The sequence below is a fragment of the Oncorhynchus keta genome, chromosome 17 (assembly GCF_023373465.1).
Source record: "Oncorhynchus keta strain PuntledgeMale-10-30-2019 chromosome 17, Oket_V2, whole genome shotgun sequence".
Taxonomy (NCBI): Eukaryota; Metazoa; Chordata; class Actinopteri; order Salmoniformes; family Salmonidae; genus Oncorhynchus; species Oncorhynchus keta.
Window position 1 is genome coordinate 9,903,668 of NC_068437.1, and position 20,933 is coordinate 9,924,600.

General features: G+C 43.2%; 1 protein-coding gene across 4 annotated transcripts in view; it reads left to right on the plus strand.

Annotated features, from left to right (window-relative positions):
• LOC118396387 (microtubule-associated protein 1B-like) overlaps positions 1 to 16,744 on the plus strand; it is a 68,448-nt gene extending 51,704 nt beyond the window's left edge. The window contains exons 5-10 of one of the 4 annotated variants that reach the window (XM_052465417.1): positions 252 to 4,805; positions 5,198 to 5,349; positions 5,534 to 5,711; positions 5,886 to 11,817; positions 12,153 to 12,385; positions 13,915 to 16,744. In XM_052465417.1, coding sequence (XP_052321377.1) covers positions 252 to 4,805; positions 5,198 to 5,349; positions 5,534 to 5,711; positions 5,886 to 11,817; positions 12,153 to 12,385; positions 13,915 to 14,070 — 11,205 coding nt within the window. In that variant the 3' untranslated portion in view covers positions 14,071 to 16,744. Of the gene's footprint in view, positions 1 to 251; positions 4,806 to 5,197; positions 5,357 to 5,533; positions 11,818 to 12,152; positions 12,386 to 13,914 lie in introns of all 4 variants that reach the window. The other 3 variants (XM_052465418.1, XM_052465415.1, XM_052465416.1) reach the window with 3 other exon arrangements.
• Positions 16,745 to 20,933: the final 4,189 nt, after the last annotated feature.

Consider the following 20,933-nt stretch of genomic DNA (forward strand, 5'->3'; position numbering starts at 1 on the left):
AAGATATGACTGTTCAGAACAGTCAAATCCTATTCAAAACAGCCTGTTCTGACACTTTACTGTCATCTCTAGCACTGGCTCATGAGCTCATGTTTTTCTAATGAAGATTAGATTACCAATGAAACTACAAATATTTTATATACCCCCCATGAACTGGAATTGTGGATAAACATGAAAACAACAATACCATTGAGCAATTTTTACACATCAACACTGACCTTGGCTTGTCTCTGTCTGTCATTCTCCTGTAGGTCAGTGATTTGCTGGGCGAAGCAGCCCCCAAGCAGCGGGCCACACTCACTGTGTCCTGCCGATCGGAGGTGGGTTGGAGCTCCCTGGGTCAGCAGCAGCACTTACGGGAGTTCCTTGAGTACAGACTGAACACTGAGCCTGTGCTCCCCAAGATGGAGGGAGTCACAGAGTTCACGGAGTACATCTCCGAGACGGTGGATGTACCTTCTCCCTTTGACCTCCTGGAGCCGCCCACATCTGGAGGCTTCCTGAAACTGTCCAGGCCCTGTTGTTACATCTTCCCTGGGGGGAGGGGCGACTCGGCCCTGTTTGCGGTCAATGGCTTCAACATCCTAGTGGATGGAGGCTCTGAACGTAAATCATGCTTCTGGAAGCTGGTCAGACACTTGGACCGCATCGACTCAATTCTACTCACTCACATTGGTGCAGACAATCTGCCAGGCATCAACGGGCTCCTTCAGAGGAAAATAGCAGAGCAGGAAGAGGAGCAGTCACAAGGCTCAACCACCTACAGTGATTGGATGAAGAACCTGATCTCTCCAGAGCTTGGTGTGATCTTCTTCAATGTACCCGAGAAGCTACGTATGCCAGAATCAAACCTAAAGGTCAAGCGCAGCATCGAGGAGGCCTCCCTCACGTTGCAGTACCTCAACAAACTGGGAATCAAGCCGGAGCCTCTCTGTAGACTGGTCAGCAACACTATTGAGCCTTTCACTCTTTTCCATAAGATGGGGGTGGGCAAGTTAGACATGTATGTTCTGAACCCCGTCAAGGATAGTAAGGAGATGCAGTTTCTCATGCAGAAGTGGGCTGGTAACAGCAAGGCCAAAACAGGCATTGTGCTCCCCAATGGAAAAGAGGGAGAAATATCCGTACCTTATCTGACGTCAGTTACAGCATTAGTTGTGTGGCTTCCTGCCAATCCTGCCGAAAAGATTGTCAGAGTGCTGTTCCCTGGAAACGCACCACAAAACAAAGTCCTGGAGGGACTAGAGAAATTAAAGCACCTTGACTTCTTGCGATACCCAGTAGCCACACAAAAAGACATAGCCTCAGGGGCTCCTCCCTCTGTTGTAAAACAGACAAAGTTAAAGCAAAGGACAGACAGCAAAGAAAGTCTGAAATCATCTCCCAAGACTACAAAACCCCTTAAGAAAGAAGCAGATGATGAGGTATCGGCAGTCACAGAGGCAACGAGTGACTTTGTAAAGGAGAACAAGATAGAGAAAAAGGAGAAGAAACTTAAAGAGAATGAAAAACCCACAAAAATAATAAAATCCAAAACTGATGCACCAGAAAAGAAAAAACTATTGAAGGAGAAATCCTTGAGAAAACATTCAAAAGAAAGGGCATCCAAGATGGATGAGAAAAAAGACAAGGAAAAGAAAGAGAAAGTCAAGAAAGTTGACACAGCTAAAAAAGAAGAGAGAAAAGACTCCAAAGTTGACAAGAAAAAAGATGCGTCTAAGTCAGAGTTGAGAAAGATAACAAAACCTGACTTAAAACCCCTCACACCAGAGGTCAGAAGGACCCTGCACAGGGCAAAAGTGTCAAGTAAACCCAAAACCGACAAAAGCAAAGGCAAAGCGGCCAAGGCAGCGCCGGCTGAACCCAAACCGGAGGAACCAGCAGCAGAGAACATTCAACCTGAGCCACTACAGAATGGGGGTATTGAGGGCATATCTGCTTCCTCCACTCCAGAAGATCTTACCAAGGACTTTGAGGAGTTAAAACAAGATGAGGTATCATCAGAGCCACCAGAGAGTGTAGTGGAGACACCAGCAGAGGAAGGCATGGCCGAATCCCCTACCCAGGAGGAGGAGAAAGAACAGGAAACGGTCTCTAAAACTCCACCAGGCACAACGTCTCCTGAGAAGGGAGTAATGGAAGTTGAAACTGAGTCTCAAAGCAAAGAGGACAAATTAACACAAGAGCATAAAGAAGAATTACAAGCAGAGAAAGTGGAACTATGTGAGGATGAGGGAGCTGCAGTTGAAGATGAGGAGGAGGAAGAAAAAAAAGGCCCGATTGCAGAGAGGAAAACATTTCAGGAAGAGGAAGATATGGGGATAGGGGAGGAAGAAGATGATGTAAAAGATGATGTGAAAGATAATGAACTAGACAGGAAACACGAGGTGGAGGAAATGGAGAAAGTTGAAAAGCCCACAGATATGGCGGTAACAAAAGAGGAAAGCAGAAGAGCTTCATCCCAAGAGGAGGAACAGGAAGAAGATGGACATGTTGTTGAAAAGGCCGAGCTGGAAGAGGTAGAAGTTCTAGACATGATAGCAGATGAAGAGGTCAAAATCAAACCTGAAGCGGGAGAGAAAGAAACATTGGCCAAGAGTGGGGAAAGCAAAGCAGTTAAACATACTCCTGGAGCTAAAGAGGAGGATGAGGCAGATGAAGAGGGCTACGTGTCAAATGTGGGAGGCGCTACCGTCGACATAGTGTCAACACTGCAAGGAACTGCTGCAGCCGAGCCCATCTCCTTCATTCAAGACGAAACCATTCCAGGCCACTCTGAAACTGAACAGACCATCTCTGATGAGGAAGTTCACGAAGAGGCTGATGACAGGATACTAAACCTCCAATACGAAGTGGGTGCATATGACATCTCTGTCCCAGATCAGACAGGCTCCTTTGACACCATCCATGGGATGAAGGAGATGCAAGCATCAGCTATGGCTGATGTAACAGCCAAAGGTTTTATTTGTGGACAGGAGCAAGTATCGGTATTCACTAACATCATTGCTGCTCCCTTGGCTGAGGAGGAACATGTTTCCTCAGCCACATCCATCACAGAGTATGATAAATTGTCCTCCTTCCCCACCTCTATTGCAGAGGACCAATCAGTGGCCTCTGTCGCTACACCTCAGACTGAGGAAACAGGCAAAAGCTCTCTGCTTCTTGACACTGTTAATAGCGTTCCCCTGGCAATTCCAACTGAGGCTACACATGGGAAAGAACATTTACACTCTGCTGGGACCATCTCACCAACATCCTCCTTAGAGGAAGACAAGTACATGAAGTCAGTTCCATCCGAAGAGTGCCTGTCGGTTATCTCTGATTTGAAGACAGAGGCTAAGGTCATCAAGGCTCATGAGGAAGAGGAAGAAGCTCAGGACCAAACTCCGAACGTTGACATTTCACTTGGGGAGAGCTATGCCTCCCCTCAAATGCTCCGGGATAGAGATAGGGATGTGGAACAGCTCCCTGCTTCTGAGGCTCCTGTCTCCAAACTTGTTCAGGATTTGAAGCAGGATCACATACCAGTTGAGGAGGTACAACTCTTTAAGTCCAAAGACGACATCTTGACAGTGGTGCCTTCAAAACCCCTTTCACCCCCACCCTCTTTCTCAACGCCTTTTAGGTCAGACTCAATTACTTCGGAAGGTGAAGAGCGATGCTGCAGTCCAGACGATAGCACTGTGAAAATGGCCTCCCCCACACAATCTTCCCACCCCAGTGCAACCAGCTCTCCAACTCACTCTCCTCTTCATCAGTCGCCTGTGGAGGAAAAGACCCAGGACTTCCCAGGACTGGAGCATCAAACACAGGGGGACCTTCATGATTCTGCCACCAAAACAGAAGATAAGGATGCAAAGAAAGATAAACCGGAAAAAGAAGATAAATTGGATAAGAATAAAAAATTGGATGCTGACATCAAGAAAGTTGAGTCGGACCTACTACCATCGGTGGAGAAATCATTTCGAAAAGACTTGCCCATTACAAAAGCAGAAGAAAAAGATGGTCTCTCTCCTTCCAAAGGTGAGATGGAACAGGAACCGGAGACAACTCCTCTTACCTCTGAGTCAGTCACAGGCAAAGACGAAGCTTCCATATCAGGAAAGGAATCTCTGACAGTAGACATTTCTAGTGGTGAGGCTATACTCAAACACAGTGACGAGGAAGATGATGACCATCAACAGAAAGAATCCAAAGTGTACTGTAAGGCTAAATTCCCAAAGGGGAAGGAGAGTAGTTTCTTAGATTATGACAATGATGATAACGATAATGTAAAGCCCATCAAACAGGACATGAAGGAGAAGGATACAGAAAAAAATGACACACATGAGGCTAAAACTATCAAGGAAGAGAAAGAGGAGAAAGAAAAACAAGACGTGTTTGAAGCTGAAACCATCAAGGAAGAAAAGAAAGAAACATATAAAATTGGTACAACTGAAGTTACTACTGAAGCTGAGCCCATCAAGGAAGATAAAGATGAGAAAGTGAAGGAAAAAGATTACATTCATGAAGCTGAACCCATCAAGGAAGAGAAGAAAGAAGCAGAAAAGGTTGGTACAACTGAAGCTGAACCCATCAAGGAAGAGAAGAAAGAAACAGAAAAGGTTGGTACAACTGAAGCTGAACCCACCAAGGAAGAGAAGAAAGAAACAGAAAAGGTTGGTACAACTGAAGCTGAACCCACCAAGGAAGAGAAGAAAGAAACAGAAAAGGTTGGTACAACTGAACCTGAACCCATCAAGGAAGATAAAGATGACATTCATGAAGCTGAACCCATCAAGGAAGAGAAGAAAGAAACAGAAAAGGTTGGTACAACTGAAGCTGAACCCATCAAGGAAGAGAAGAAAGAAACAGAAAATGTTGGTACCACTGATGCTGAACCCATCAAGGAAGATAAAGATGGCATTCATGAAGATAAACCCATCAAGGAAGAGAAGAAAGAAACAGAAAAGGTTGGTACCACTGAAACTGAACCCATCAAGAAAGATAAAGATGAGAAAGTGAAGGAAAAAGATGACATTCATGAAGCTGAACCCATCAAGGAAGAGAAGAAAGGAACAGAAACGTTTGGTACCACTGAAACTGAACCCTAAGGAAGAGAAGATACAGATGTACCAAAGTGAACCCATCAAGGAAGATAAAGATGGCATTCATGAAGATGAACCCATCAAGGAAGAGAAGAAAGGAAACAGAAAAGTTTGGTACCACTGAAACTGAACTAATCAAGGAAGATAAAGATGAGAAAGTGAAGGAAAAAGATGACATTCATGAAGCTGAACCCATCAAGGAAGAGAAGAAAGGAACAGAAACGTTTGGTACCACTGAAACTGAACTAATCAAGGAAGATACAGATGATGACATTCAATCATCAAGGAAGAGAAGAAAGGAACAGAAACGTTTGGTACCACTGAAACTGAACTAATCAAGGAAGATACAGAAGAAAAAGATGACATTCATGAAGCTGAACCCATCAAGGAAGATGAAAGGAACAGAAAAGTTTGGTAACTGAAGCTGAACCAATCAAGAAAGATAAAGATGAAAAAGATGACATTCATGAAGCTGAACCCATCAAGGAAGAGAAGAAAGGAACAGAAACGTTTGGTACCACTGAAACTGAACTAATCAAGGAAGATACAGATGAGAAAGTGAAGGAAAAAGACGACATTCATGAAGCTGAACCCATCAAGGAAGAGAAGAAAGGAACAGAAAAGGTTGGTACCACTGAAGCTGAACCAATCAAGGAAGATAAAGATGAGAAAGTGAAGGAAGAAGATGACATACATGAAGCTGAACCCATCAAGGAAGATAAAGATGAGAAAGTGAAGGAAAAAGATGACATTCATGAAGCTGAACCCATCAAGGAAGAGAAGAAAGGAACAGAAAAGTTTGGTACCACTGAAGCTGAACCAATCAAGAAAGATAAAGATGAGAAAGTGAAGGAAAAAGATGACATTCATGAAGTTGAACCCATCAAGGAAGAGAAGAAAGGAACAGAAACGTTTGGTACCACTGAAACTGAACTAATCAAGGAAGATACAGATGAGAAAGTGAAGGAAAAAGATGACATTCATGAAGCTGAACCCATCAAGGAAGAGAAGAAAGGAACAGAAAAGTTTGGTACTACTGAAGCTGAACCAATCAAGAAAGATAAAGATGAAAAAGATGACATTCATAAAGCTGAACCCATCAAGGAAGAGAAGAAAGAAACAGAAAAGGTTGGTACCACTGAAGCTGAACCAATCAAGGAAGATAAAGATGAGAAAGTGAAGGAAGAAGATGACATTCATGAAGCTGAACCCATCAAGGAAGATAAAGATGAGAAAGTGAAGGAAAAAGATGACATTCATGAAGCTGAACCCATCAAGGAAGAGAAGAAAGAAACAGAAAAGGTTGGTACAACTGAGGAAGATGGTACAACCAAGGAAGTTGGTACAACCAAGGAAGAGAAGAAGGAAATGGACAAAGAGAAAGATGATACTTGTGGGGCTGAGCCCATCAAAGAGGAGGAGAATGAGAAGGAAAAATATGATACCTTTGAGTCTGAACCTACGAAAGAAGAAAAACAGAAAGAAATAGGGAGTATAGTCACTTCTAAAGATGGGCTAAGCTCTTGTATCTCTACCTCTAAAGTGGAGCCAGCCTCAGACTCCACCACTACAGAAAAAATAGAGCAAGAGAAAGATAACTTTGTGGCTGAACCCATGAAGGATGAGAAGGATGACACTTGTAAGACTGATGCCATCAAGGAAGAAAAGATGGCGAGAGAACATCCTCTTCAGTCTGAACCAATGAAAGAAGAGGAAAGAGAAAAAGAGAGAGATACTTTTGACAGTGAACCGACTCAAGGAGAGCACAGAGAGAAAGAAAAGGATGATACATGTATGGTGGAATCCACCACGGGGGGCAAGAAAGAAAAAGACGACAATACATGTTTTGAGATTGAAGTGAGCCAGGAAGAGAGGATAGAGAAAGATGATACTTATGTGGCTGAATTCAGTAAAGAACAGAAGATGGAAAAGGAGCAAGAAAAAGAAGATAGTGATTTCGAAGACATCCATGATGAGGAAGATAGAGATGACAGTTATGGAGCTGAACCCATAAAAGGAGACGAAAGAGCAAAAGAAAGTGAAACAGCTGACACAGTCAACTATGAAATGAGCGTGAAAGAGGCAGGAAAATATGGTTCTCATGAGATTGAACCTGCTAGAGAGGAGAAATGGGAGAAAGAGAAAAAGGAGGTGCAAGAGAAATATCTAAAAGAGGCTTTACAACACAGCGTGCAGACAGCAATGATAGAAAAGGTAGAGGTGACTTCTGCGACAAAGCTTGAACCTACATTTCAGGTTCAGTACTCAGACGGAGATGAGGAAGATGAGGAGGAAGATGAAGAGGAATCCATTTGCATGGGTGGTGCAGGCTCAAGACCTTTATCAGTGGAACCTAGACAATCAGAACACGAGATCATCTCTCAAGACCTGCTCTCCACTCAGTCATCAGAGAATGTGCTTAGTGACCAGACGAAGGACAGCCACTCTGAACAGACCACTGGGCTTGTGTCTACATTACCAAAATGTGAGACCTCTCCTGATAAAGACCTCAAAGAGCAGCATAAAGAGCGACAACATAGACTCTCCCCTGAACTAGAAAAGGACATCAAGACAACTGAGACCACATCAGCAACCCATCCCAGTGAAGAGTCCACCATTGGTTTCCCTACCTTGAAACCAGTCTCTGCTATGCCTACCACCAAATTAGAGCCAGCCTCTGACTCCACCACTACAGACAAACAGTCTATAGGTTCAACACTATTAAGCACTGACAGCAAGGCCAGTGTGACGGTATCCACCCAGCATGAAACACTGCTGCTATCTATGACAACAAGCAAAGAAGCATCTAATACGGATGAAAAGACAAAGCATGTTTCTCCAAAAGAAGATGAGAAACCAGGCAAAGAAGCTGAGATGGAAATTGAAAAAGAGCGGGGAGTTGCTTCCCCAGAGCATGCACAACCTTGTTCATATCTTGTCTTGGATAAAGATTCTGAGAAAGTTCCCGAGAAAGTGAGCCACGTCGATGCCACAAAAGCAGACAGTGCCTCTGAAAAATTGAAAGGCTTTGACAAAATAACAACGGAGACTGTCAGTGTGAGCTTGCAAGAGGACCAGGGCCTTGATGTGTCTAAGTATGAACCCTATGAAAAGGCCATTTCAAAAGAAAAGGAATCAGACTATAAAGAAGACCGTGAGGTATCTAGAGAGTTTGATCGGTCAACACAAATTGGCATTGATGATAATAGGAACGTTAGCCAGGCAGATGCTGGTGCAGCTGCATTCTACTCAGAGGACGAGGAAAAAGAGGAACCGCTGTCATTCAGCAGAGTTGATTACACCCCTCCACCTTTCCCCAAGAGCGAGAGAAGTCTCCATTGCAGCTCAAGTGCCTTCACTGAACACGATGACAAAGAGAAAGGTCAAGAGGAAGTGAGTGATAGGAAGGAGGGGCAATCTACACCACACGTGGAAAACAGCTTTATGTATATAGAGACTCAAGACAACAAGACCACCCCAGCAGCAGAGCAATACTCATTTGCTTTCAGTCTCAAAGAAGATAAACCTGAGAAAGTTGAGAAGGATGAAATGAAGGACAAGACTGGAGCATCTCCCAGTGTAGAGGAGTATATACCAGTCCAGTCAGGCAGAAAGGAAACAGCCTCTTCCTCATGGAGTCAATCCAACACCGATGCCCAAGCCTCAGCTACAGCCATGCCCTTTGAAGACGTCCCTGAGAAGCAGACCACAGAGAAAGAGAAGGAAAAAGATGAGCCAGTGAAAGACTATATTGATTCATCTGATAGTGAGAGAGGGGACTCTCCCTGTGGTCGCTACTCACCAACGGAAAAAGACATGTTACCTCATCAAGCTTTGCCTAAGGAAAAGGACAATCAGGCCACTGCTGCCGCCTTGGCCAGATATTCAGGACAGCTCCTAGACGATAATGTTGTTGCATCTGAGTGCACTCAAATTGGAAGCTCTATCACCAGTAAATCTACGATGGGCTATTCTGAGAGAGAAGACACTCCGGACAGTGTAGATAAGAGGCTACTGGTGGTGGGAGAGGATTATGATGATGAGGAAGATGATGCCAGTGATCTAGATGTGGAGAAGGGAGCGAGAGAGCAGTCTGAAAAAGAAATATGTAAATCTATATTGGATGATACCCCTACTTCTAAACGTCCTGTGACAAAGGAAGGGGACAAGAAGACCCTCTCACCCGAACCTGAACCCAGCCTCCTCAAAAAGGAGGAGCCTTCCCATTCAATGGCCACAAGCAGCCCTTCACCAGCAGATACTGCAGATTCCCTTTTGAAGAATGTAGTTGGGGCCTCGCCACTCCAGTCTGGCAGTTCCACTGCAATAAAACAAACAGGATCTGGAGGATATCCTTCTGAATCCTCAGAGTATTCTGAGGACAGCCAACTGGGGTTAAAGGAGGAGAGGTTTGACAGTCCTGACCCCTCTTTGCCCACCAAGTCCAGTGAAGATAAACATTACAGTCAGGGAGACATTGAAGCTGACAGGCAGATAACCCCAGATACCACTAGTAGAAAACCTGAGGAAGATCCTTCGTGTTACCTCTCATCTGCCTCAGCTTTTCTATCAACCAGCCACCAGTTGGGGGAGGAGTTAGAGACCCCCGTCAGAATGTCTAGTGGCCCCTACAGGACAGATTCTGAGGGTGCTTCCTTTGAGTATTCTTTATTCAAAGATGAAGACTCCTCAGCCATGCACTCAACCCTCTCAACCTCAGGGGTCATGTTAAAGGATGAGTACCTAGAGCCATCTGAAAAGCTTGAAACCAAAACCATAACGTCTGCTGGAGTTTCAGAACCACCATGTTCCCAGCTGTCCAAACCCACTGAAACCATATCCACTTCAAGGGCTTTCTTTGAGGTTTCCCCATTGCAAAGAGCTGATTCTTCTGACAGAGAATCCCAGGGCTCAGCGGTCAGCAAAGAGTCCTACACTTGCAAAATGGAGGACAGTACTCTTTCATGCCGCATTGAATGCCAGAAATTTGCAGTGACAGAACAAGAAGAACGCATGCTGTCCATGGCTGAGACGTACATGGTCACTAACTCCAGTACAACCACAACAGTGTCTCAATCTGATGGGGTGACAAAACCACGGCAGTCAACTGAAGCCTCTTCCAATGGGGCTACTGAGGTTAGCACAAGTCCCCAAGAAGTCCCCAGTGGAGCTAGCAAAGCCTCTTGTGTCACAACAGCAGACCTGCCTAAAACAGAACAGAAAAAGGAGGAAAAAGAGACAAAGGATGAGAAAGACAAGATGGCAATGAAAGAGGAAGAAATGAAGGAGATCAAGGTAGAGACCATAAAGGAGGACACCAAAATGCCAGAGCAGAAGGATAAGGAGGAGACAAAACAGATGGACGAGAAGAAAGAGGTGGCTGGAGAGAAGGAAAAGGTAGAGGAGGAGGAGAAAGTAGAGGAAAATAAGTTGGAGGAGAAAGAGAAAGACGGGAAGGTAGAGGAGAAGAAAGACAAGACTGTTGAGAAGGAGAGTGAGAAAGAGATGGAGAGGAAGGAGGGAGAGAAAGAGAAGGTAGAGGATAAAAAATCAGAGAAACAGGAAGAGAAGATTGTCGAAAGGAGGAGGAGTAGCTTATCTGACTGGGAACTCCTACAAGGGCCGGGCGCATGCCCAAGTGCCCCTCCTCCAGGCTATGAAGACGAGGAGGAAGAAGCGTATGAAATGGAAGAAGCAGAGGAAGAGTATGTTCAAAAAGAATGTGTATCCACAGGCGAGCCCACCCCTCTGTCCACAGCAGAACATGCCCACCATACAAAGGCATCTGCAAAAGCAGATGGAGAATCCAGTTGCCCCACTGACTTGCATATGGAGGCTACCTCCACCTCCCCCCCTGGCTATTCCTCGTGTGAATTCAAACACCGCAAAGGGGAGATCTCCCCATCCTTCATTAACCCCAGTCCACACGCCCTCTCCAGCGATGATGGCGAAGAGGACAAAGGGAGTGACCACTCTCCGGAGGGGGATGAAGGTGACCGGGAGCAACACTCGGTCAAGAGGAGGTCTCACAAGCAGAAGCGACAGCACATTCAAAGTGGAGCTGCTGGAGCTGGAGCGGGATCACACCCAGTTTTCATGCCTCCTGGTGGCATGGCAACTGGACTTGGGATAGTGCTAGCTGGAGAGGAGACGCCCCCCACATCAGCAAGTGACTCGTTGGCGTCCCAGTCGGACTCTGATGTACCTCCCGAGACCGAGGAGTGCCCGTCGATAACCGCAGAGGGGAACCTGGACTCTGACGAAGATGCAGAACACCTGCCGGTGGATAAACTATCTGCCTCCGCCACAGGAGGGGGCACTCAACCCCCTTCGCCCAGATCAGCTGCGAAGGCCCATGACCCCCCACCTGCCCCCATGAAGGATCCGCTCCCCCACCTGCCTCACCCTGATGTGTGCATGGTGGACCCAGAGGCCCTCCCTGACAACCAGAGCAGCACAGAGAAAATGCTCAAGAAGGACCACAAGACCACCAAGAGCCTGCGGAAGGGCCTGGGCAAGCCTAAGTCTGCGTCGCCAGCCCGGAAGGGGAAGCGGTCTACCACCCCTGCGAAGCAGGCCTCCAAGGATTCCTCGCCTCGATCGGTCTCTCTGAGGAGGAGGGACACGGAAAGGAGCTCTAGGCTGACGTGGATGTCCGAGGGCCAGGGATCCAAGGTGGACCTACACGCTCCAGGGAAAGGCCTTGTGAATGGCGTCAAGAGCAATTTGGGTAGGTGAAAATAAAGTATGATCATACAACTCAATATTTAGATATGATGATGTGATTCCATATTCAGTAGTGGACACTTTCACGCCTGTAAAAAGTTAAGGAAACTTTAAAAAGGTAATTTACGTTCAAAGATAATAGAAATGTAATAGGCCTACCTTCGTTTCAAAATCATTCCCCAGGACTTTATGACACACAATTCCCCATTCTAATTTACCCTTGATTTACGTAGACATATAAGTCTGAATCCCCCCCCAATCAAACAGAGGAAAAGTCATTAGTCATTCTCAAGTCATTAGAGACTTATACAATTTTACATTATGGTCCTCCTCCTCCAGGTACCAACTCCCAGAAATCTAGTTCAGCTGCCCCCCCTGGTCCTCCAATCTATGTGGACCTGGCCTACGTGCCCAACCACTGCAGTGCTAAGAACGTGGACCAGGAGTTCTTCAAGCGGGTACGTGCTGCGTACTACGTGGTGAGCGGCAACGACCCAGCTGGTGGAGAGCCTAGTCGTGGAGTCCTGGATTCCCTGCTCGAGGGAAAGGCCGCGTGGGGCTCTAATCTACAGGTGCTTACTCTCATTCTCTTTGTCTGCATACATGCAGTCTCTGCTGTTATGTAAAATGTTGATAGACTTTTTCCCCACATTGTAAGTATACATATGTAAAAAAAAACTTTTAACTTTTAATTCATTTTGTTTGGACTTTTCTCCACATGTCCATTAGCCTGTGTTTTCTCGCTGCGGAGGCATTCTGCACCACTGCTAATCTCAGGATCCACCGGGATATATTCAGAATCATTGATCTGAATCACTTGTAAAAATAGAAAATTACACACTTGGTATTGCCAACAGATGCTTGACAATGTTTGCCAGCCACTGAGACTGACATACAGTAATTATTTATGAGCAGTCAGATTGTAACATTCACGATGTAACTGTCAATGTTGTTCTACAGTCATTTGCATTCCGGCAGTTTGAATAATGACAATGATGTAATTAACATTTCCTGTTGAGTATCGCACAATACTCCCAGTGGGCAAAGCTGGTTGCAATCAGAGCAATGTATTTAGAGAGTTGGGCCAATGCTGTTTCTGCATTGTGACGCAATTACATGACAGTTCCAACATTCTATGGCAGCCATATTAGCTCCCCATTAACTTTACATGGTGAATATTTAAACAATGCTATGCAGTTGAACGTTTAGAATTAGAACAATACACAAAATTCTAAAAGTTGACCCAACCCTCTAAGGGTGCGTTCGTATATTCACTCTGGCTATCTACTCTGATTTCCGAGCACTCTCGTCTGAGTGTGTCAGAGCGCAGAATAACTTGTGAATTTACAAACGCTCAACACCCGTTGAATATGGCCGGTGTCAGTAAACGTCGGCAAAAAAGCGGGATTAAATTGTTGTCAGCAGCAGCCAGTTACAGTCACCAAACGCTCCGGATGTCATGAAAACAGCCTAACCAGCTCTGCTCGGGCGATTTAAAATGGTCAGAGTGAGGTGTTCTCTCATTTGTGTCCGGAAGAAGCTAAGAAGCTAGCAAACGCTAACCAGTTAGCTTGGGTACTTGACTGCCGTTGTGAGGTCAGAATGCTCGGATCAACCCTACTCCTCGGCCAGTGTCCAGTATGCGCTGACAACGCTCTGAATTTATGAATGCTCAGAGTGCACTCTGGCACTCCAGATTGAATTTACGAACACACATCTAGAATATGACGTCTTGGGATTGCCAGGAAAATTATTTTCCTGTTTGGTCATAATCTGTTTATATGAAATATTCTTGAACAGAAGAAAACTGCCTAATTTTACCGTCTGGGCTGATTGGTTGATTAATGTACAGTATTGGTATTTTTATGTTTTTTACCTTTATTTAACTAGGCAAGTCAGTTAAGAACAAATTCTTATTTTCAATGACGGCCTAGGAACAGTGGGTTAACTGCCTGTTCCGGGGCAGAACGACAGATTTGTACCTTGTCAGCTCGGGGGTTTGAACTTGCAACCTTCTGGTTACTAGTCCAACGCTCTAACCACTAGGCTACCCTGTCACCCCATGGGTTTTGACTCATACATGTCCTCCTCTCTACTCTAGGTGACTCTGATCCCTACTCATGACACGGAGGTGACGCGGGACTGGTACCAACAGACACATGAAAAACAGCAGGACCTGAACATTATGGTCCTGGCCAGCAGCAGCACAGTGGTCATGCAGGACGAGTCTTTCCCTGCCTGCAAGATTGAGTTCTAAGTTCTACGCCGCTTGCTATTTTACCCTCCTCCCCTCATCACTCCATATTTGGCAGGTAGAGAGAGGTCCTTTGCTACTCTCTATCCTCCCAAAGCCTTCTCTTCTGTCAGCTCTACATTTAGCTCTCTCATGGTGTAAGACTCCATTGCATTTGCTGTAGTCTTCGGTTGGTGTACTGGCTTCCAACTGGTCAATGTCACCTGAGAACAGCCACCACTCAGGCAGAAACATTGATATAGGGTCCATGGTAGCTGTAAAAAGGTGTGCATTCATTTCTAGCACGCTTTCGGTTTAAACAACATACTCGCACGATAAAACCACCTCTTTCTTTGATCTTAATTCATTTTGCTTTTCACAAATAACCTCCCCAACACACACATTTTGTGATCATCTGTGAAGAGGGTAATTCTCAATAGTTATTTCAAAGCTTTCCAATCATACTGCACCCAAATCCACATCTAAATGGACAACACTTTCCAACCAAAAGAGCCATCTTAACAATATCAACTCCCAGTCAATGAAGACGGTGCACAGTTGTGCAGTCTTACTGATCGTCTTCAATACCCAACAAAATGAAATACAATTTAAAAATTGCACATCCAGGAGGGCCAAAGTAAGTGCCAAAACACTTTTGAGGTGTTCAACACTCTCCGAAATAAGTCCAAAGCCTTTTAAGAGGTGAACAGTTAGTTGATCTCAATTGTACACAGACTACGCACAATGTTGTATGATGGTAGTATTTTTGTAAGTATCTTAAGTTGAGGCTTTGTTTTTCGATATGAGATATTATTCCTGTTTGGAGATATTACGTAAGATGCAGCTTTCTATTCTATAGCGTTTGGCTTTCTCAGTACTCTTAATAACTACGTCAACTGATGTTCCAACAAAAAAAAATGACTATACAACGTTGCTTGTCGTGAAGCTTTAGGAGGTGCCTGAAGGTGCCACTTTTATTGAAAGAACTAGCCTTTATGGGTTATTTCCCTCAGTGGCTGAAGTATGACGCTTGCATTTAGCTCAGACTCCTTCCTTGAAGAGGTAGAGGGTCCTTGACCGTGTGTCTAGTCCTTGCAGTCTCCAAGTATGGAGTACAAACGTGTTCTGATACCTAAACGTTTGGCTGGGTGTACGCTAAAGTGAACGTTATACTTTAGGTGCCGGGCAATGGGATGGCATTTCTATATTCACCATAATTAATGGTTCTTTCTAAATATCTGAAGTCCTTATCGTCGTCTTTTGTCGGTTGCATTAGATGAAGACTCAATTAAAAACATACAGTATAAACATTCTATATTGATATATGGAGAGATTGTATTAGAGGTATGCTATTTTGTGATAACACAGCAGAGGAGGATGTGAAATGCAGTTCCCGTGTACATTTTGACGTTTTCTCCCGCTTATTTATATTGTACTTGTCTGTATGAAACGATTTGATGAAGCGATGGAAACTGCAGTGGCCTTCCTCCGTGGAGAATGTAGCAATAGAGTCTATTCCATCCTTGTGAGACCGGGTTGTGTGGAGGTTGTGTGGGTGTTATTTTGCAAAAAATTACTGCGGTGGTAGGCGGTCGCTCTCATGTGCCTTCTGGTTGCGGTATATTGGGCAAGCAAGAAGGATTAGAGAGGAGCATGATAAGGGCTTCCTCTTTCATACTATCCATTGTGGAGTGGTGAACTTGGATCCAGGGATAAGTCAAGAAACAGTGGAGAAAATGCCACACGGACAAATCGATAGTCGTTGTCCAGGGATATCTCGTTAGCCTAATATCCATATGGATGGATGCTGTATACGCACAAGGTTGGTAGGTGAAAAGCTAATTAGCCAGCTTAGCCAGCACATTTAGATTCAGTTACTGATATGCTGGTCAGCATTTGTCCCCTATCTTAGTGTCACCCAGCAAATGTATCAAACAATAACATGATCAAAGAGCAAGGTATTGCACCAAGCAAGAATGCACTTTTCCAGAGGGGGGTTTAGGAGTCGGGCTGCGGTTCTAGTGAGAGAAGCACCGAAAATATACAATTATCATTCTTTACCATAATGTGAACTATGGTAACGTTTGATTTTAGGACAAGTACCTAGCAAAAGTACTCCATACTGTATGTAAATAAATAAATAAAAAATACTTGTTCTTCAGAATTATTTCTTAATTGAAGAGGTAAAAAAATAAAAAATAACACAACTATTTATCTAGTTTAAAAAAAAAACGGACTTTTCAACCCTAAGAAAATATTTATCAGACGAGCATGAATGTGATGTTGTTGATTGTAGTGGGTAGAGATGTGGCAATGTGTACCACAGGTCAAGTAGCATTAAGTTGTGTGTTGAAGTATGTGCATGAGTGGTACACACGGAGACAGGGTTGGGTTTTGAAGATGCATCATAGTGTTTTTTTTTTTTAAATGCCGAGTTAGCCAGTGCGGTGTGTATTTTTGTTGGTTAATCAGGAGGTGGAGCTTCTTAAAATTGTCGCACTGTTCATTGGAGCTCATTATAAAATCTGATTCACATTCAATTCCATAGAGCTTAGTCACTTTTTGATTAATGTTATATTGTTTTCTTAAATTTTGAGGAGTTTTTTTGTTGGTAGTTGTATTTATCAAATTAATTTACAGTTATGTATGTATACATGATCAGTATTAGTATTATTATTATTTTTTTAAAATTGTTTTTCAATATCAGTTACAGTACATGTAGGACTAACACAATTATGAATGTCTCTTTTGTTTACATTTCTTAGATTGTATTTTCAAAAAGATTACTGAACATTTATTTTATAATAAGCCTCTGATTGTCATAGATTTCTTTTTTGCTTAGTGATTCTTACATTGTAATGTGTTTCTTATTAGAACTGCTGCGTTGTGTGTTTGGGGCTCCTGAGTTGAGGTCAGAGAGAGTGGACTGAGTGGGGCAGACTGGTATTGCTGGAGATACTTGTCTCTGACTCATAGTCTGCTGCAGAATCCAAGACTGTAGACAGACAAGACATCGACCTGCAAGGGGAACACTCTCTCCCTCTATCGGACTCAGAACCTAAACAGTCTCCTCTTATAGGCTGAAACCATTAACCCACAGTCTGCAGCCATCTTGCGCTAGCCTGGGAAGGATGCCATCCTTGTCCTTTTGTTGAACTTACTCAAATGTGCTTGAAAATACTGTATTGTAAGCTGATATAACAGTATGCAGGAGAGCCTCCCCCAGATCTGTTCTTAGACCGGCAGCAGAACTAGCCAGACTCGCGCAGCTCTGAGTGAATGTTTCCTTTCAGTATTATTAAGATACTCAATGTGTACGCTACAGATTTATTATGCACTGCGATAGCGTTGATATGCATGTCATGTTGAATACTGTTTAGAGTCACCTAGGTTAGAGAGAGGGAGGGCATGTATGAATCAAATGTGTCAATACATTGATCAAGCAATGAAGCCCAGCTGGCAAAACTAGGCAATATAATGTCATATTTGGTTCTTAACTGTTTTTTCTGGTCAAGAATACATCATAAGCATAAGCTGGTCAGATTCCAACCAGATAAAGACATGTTTTTCCCGGATGATATATTACATATCCCAGGATAAAAGAGGCCACACTAAGCCTATGAGGTTGTCAGTGAAGGTACAAATATATGGCCGTGGATATTTTACAATATGTTGCAAGGGTTTCTAAACTGAACTTATCAAACTATACAGCGGTGTACAGACCTAGTACTGTATGGGTGAGGGAAATCGGAACCAGGGTCAAGATGCGCTGTTTAACGTATATATTGTATGGGTTTTTCTGTTTGGTCTGACATGTTGTATTGTCCTCAAGTCTGAGTTTGTTTTTAATTGTGGTGGAGAAATCTTGGTGGCTTAATTTCAAATACAAGCCTCCTGGAGCCTTGGCAGAACGCTGTGAAACTCTCAATACAAAAATATATACAACAAATATGACTTTGCAGGAGCAGAATGATCTAAACCTGAAATAATAACACTGAATGTAGGGTTGGTTGCACCTAGGTTACTCGGTCGCGTCGTTGCCATTGTTCTCAATGTTCTACAAATGCCGCAGCATTTCGATGTCCGACTGATGCTAAATTAATGCTCAGTCTTATCTGGACAGTCTTAAGCATTATCACTATTGGAGACAGATTTTAAGATATTACAAGGGTCTTTTGTACAGCTGGGAAAAAAACACAGTTTATGATTTTTAATAGGTTAAAAAAGTTGTTTGAAAATGGAAGTGATGGACTACTGTATTCAAATTTAATTTCTAGAACAAAAGTTGAACTCAAAATGGATATCTCGTTTTTATCCATATTGCAGTGGCTGTTGTTTAATTTTCAGGTATGTCCAGGTGGAAAAAAACGGTGATTTCCCGACAACACAAACAGTTGGTGTCCAATACTTACAGAAACACACTTACAATAACACAGAAAACGTACCAACAGCAGCTTTTTCCTTTCCTGAATATGACTTGAAAACATTGAAACAAAAACAATTCAAAGTGAAATGAATACATGTACATTCATGTGCAGTACACAAATATGTATTTACACCTTAAAACAAAATCAAAATAGACACGTTTATGAAACATATGATCCTTTCTTGTTATACGTTCACATGTTAGAGGATTTTAATCAAGCGTATCAAAATCCTAGGCATTGAACAAAGAAACAGTCAATGCTGACTACTGTAAAGTACAGATGAAAAACAACAAATATTTCTGTTCCATCTCTCATTACGAAACAATTAAGTCGTTTGAACATAAGTTCTCTGTCATTCTCCCATCTCATCTCTCTGCATGTGAACTATTTAGTTATTATCCTGAATGTAATAATTGATTAACGTGGAAATAAATCAAGAAATGCTCTCTTAAAACCGTATATTTGAAACAGGCGCTTGTTTAACTGGTATTGGGATGGCATATACTATTACTGGGCTCTGCTTTACTGTTTTTTCCTAAGATGTTGTTGTTCTAAGAAAAACGCTGTACTCCTGTAGTTCTTCTGTTTTTGCAGCTGTATTAATCATAGGTCTGTTACTATCTTCAAGTGCAATATTCTCGCGCTCTCTCTCTCTCTCTTTAAATCTAAAATGCAAAAAACTAGAACTACTGCAGATTCATTGTAAAAGGGAAACAGCCTGGTGATGACAAATAAAAATACATTTATTGAAATCAGACCATGAGCCTCTGTGGTTGTTTTTGGGATCTTTGTCTCTTATGTGAGTCAGTGTTGTGTCTCGTTGTGACTCCCATGTAAATGAGGGGGAGGAGGAAGGGTTGGCATATGCAGACTAAACCGAACACATGGGGAAAGATGTATTAGTTCCAATGTAGCCAAAAGGAGAAATGAATCAAATAACTGAAAATGTAATGTTATTATACTCTGAAGCTGTCCTAAAATGGACACCATACAACTATGGACACCATTCACCAGGTTTCCTCAACTGGCGGCACGCGGGCCAAAAAGTTCTATTTGTAGCTCCAAGATATCTGAGAATTTTTCCAAGTGATTTTAAATTTGGAAATCTGTTCCCATGTACTCCAACCCATAATAGAGACGTGATCATTTACAAATGTAAGCAAAGTCAATTTGCAGTCTACAAATGATTTGTAATTTGAAAAATCAGCCCGTGGCTGAATCTACTTAATGGATGATTAACAAACACTATGGACACCAAACAATGAATGAATCCATTCCTTCACAAATCCGTGAAGGTTTGAAATGCTTGAGAAAGGGATACATAGAGGAAAGGAAACGGGGGGTGGGCATGTCGGTGTGTTTCATGTACATTTTGTACAGGGCTGTGATGCATATCATCAGAGTTAGGCATCTGTGAGAGTAGGGCAAATCATTTCCCATATTCTAGTACTACATTTCAGGCTCATGGTTTCAAACTTAAGAGAGGAGTGCCATTTAGCTACACCGTTATATCCTTACTATAGGGTTGAGTGAATGCTGCATATTCCTCTTTGTCTAAGAACAAAGCGAGCATTGACCACACACAAGTCAACGATGAGCTGTTTTTTTAGAAAGTCACACGCAGAAAAATAAACATGAGGGCTGACTGGTTGGCAGTTGAGGACCCTTTCGTCATCTCTAGTCTCACATGTAATCAAACTTTCTTGATCAAAATAGAACTATATATAGAAAGTATACAGTGCATTCGGAAAGTATTCAGACCCCTTGACTTTTTCCACATTTTGTTACGTTACAGCCTTCCTCTAAAATTGATCAAATACAAAGAAAGTCCTCATTAATCTACACAAAATACCCCATAATGACAAGGCAAAAACTGTTTGTTTGGAAATGTAAAAAATGTAAAAAAATAATAAAAATGAAATGCCTTATTTACATAAGTATTCAGACCCTTTGCTATGAGACTCGAAATTGAGGTCAGCTGCATCCTGTTTCCATTGATCCTCCTTGAGATGTTTCTACAACTTGATGGTTGAATTGCTGCAAAGAAACCACTACTAAAAGGACACCAATAATAAGAAGAGACTTGCTTGGGCCAAGAAACACGAGACGCAGAGTAGGTGAACGGATGATCTCCGCATGTGGGGTTCCCACCATGAAGCATGGAGGTGGTGGTGTGATGGTGCTTTGCTGGTGACAGAATTCAAGGCACACTTAACCAGCATGGCTACCACAGCATTCTGCAGAGATATGCCATCCCATCTGGTTTGCGCTTAGTGGGACTATCATTTCTTTTTCAACAGGACAATGACCCAACACACCTCCAGGCTGTGTAAGGGCTATTTGACCAAGAAGGAGAGTGATGGAGTGCTGCATCAGATGACCTGGCCTCCACAATCTCCCGACCTCAACCCAATTGGGATGGTTTGGGATGTGTTGGACCACAGAGTGAAGGAAAAGCAG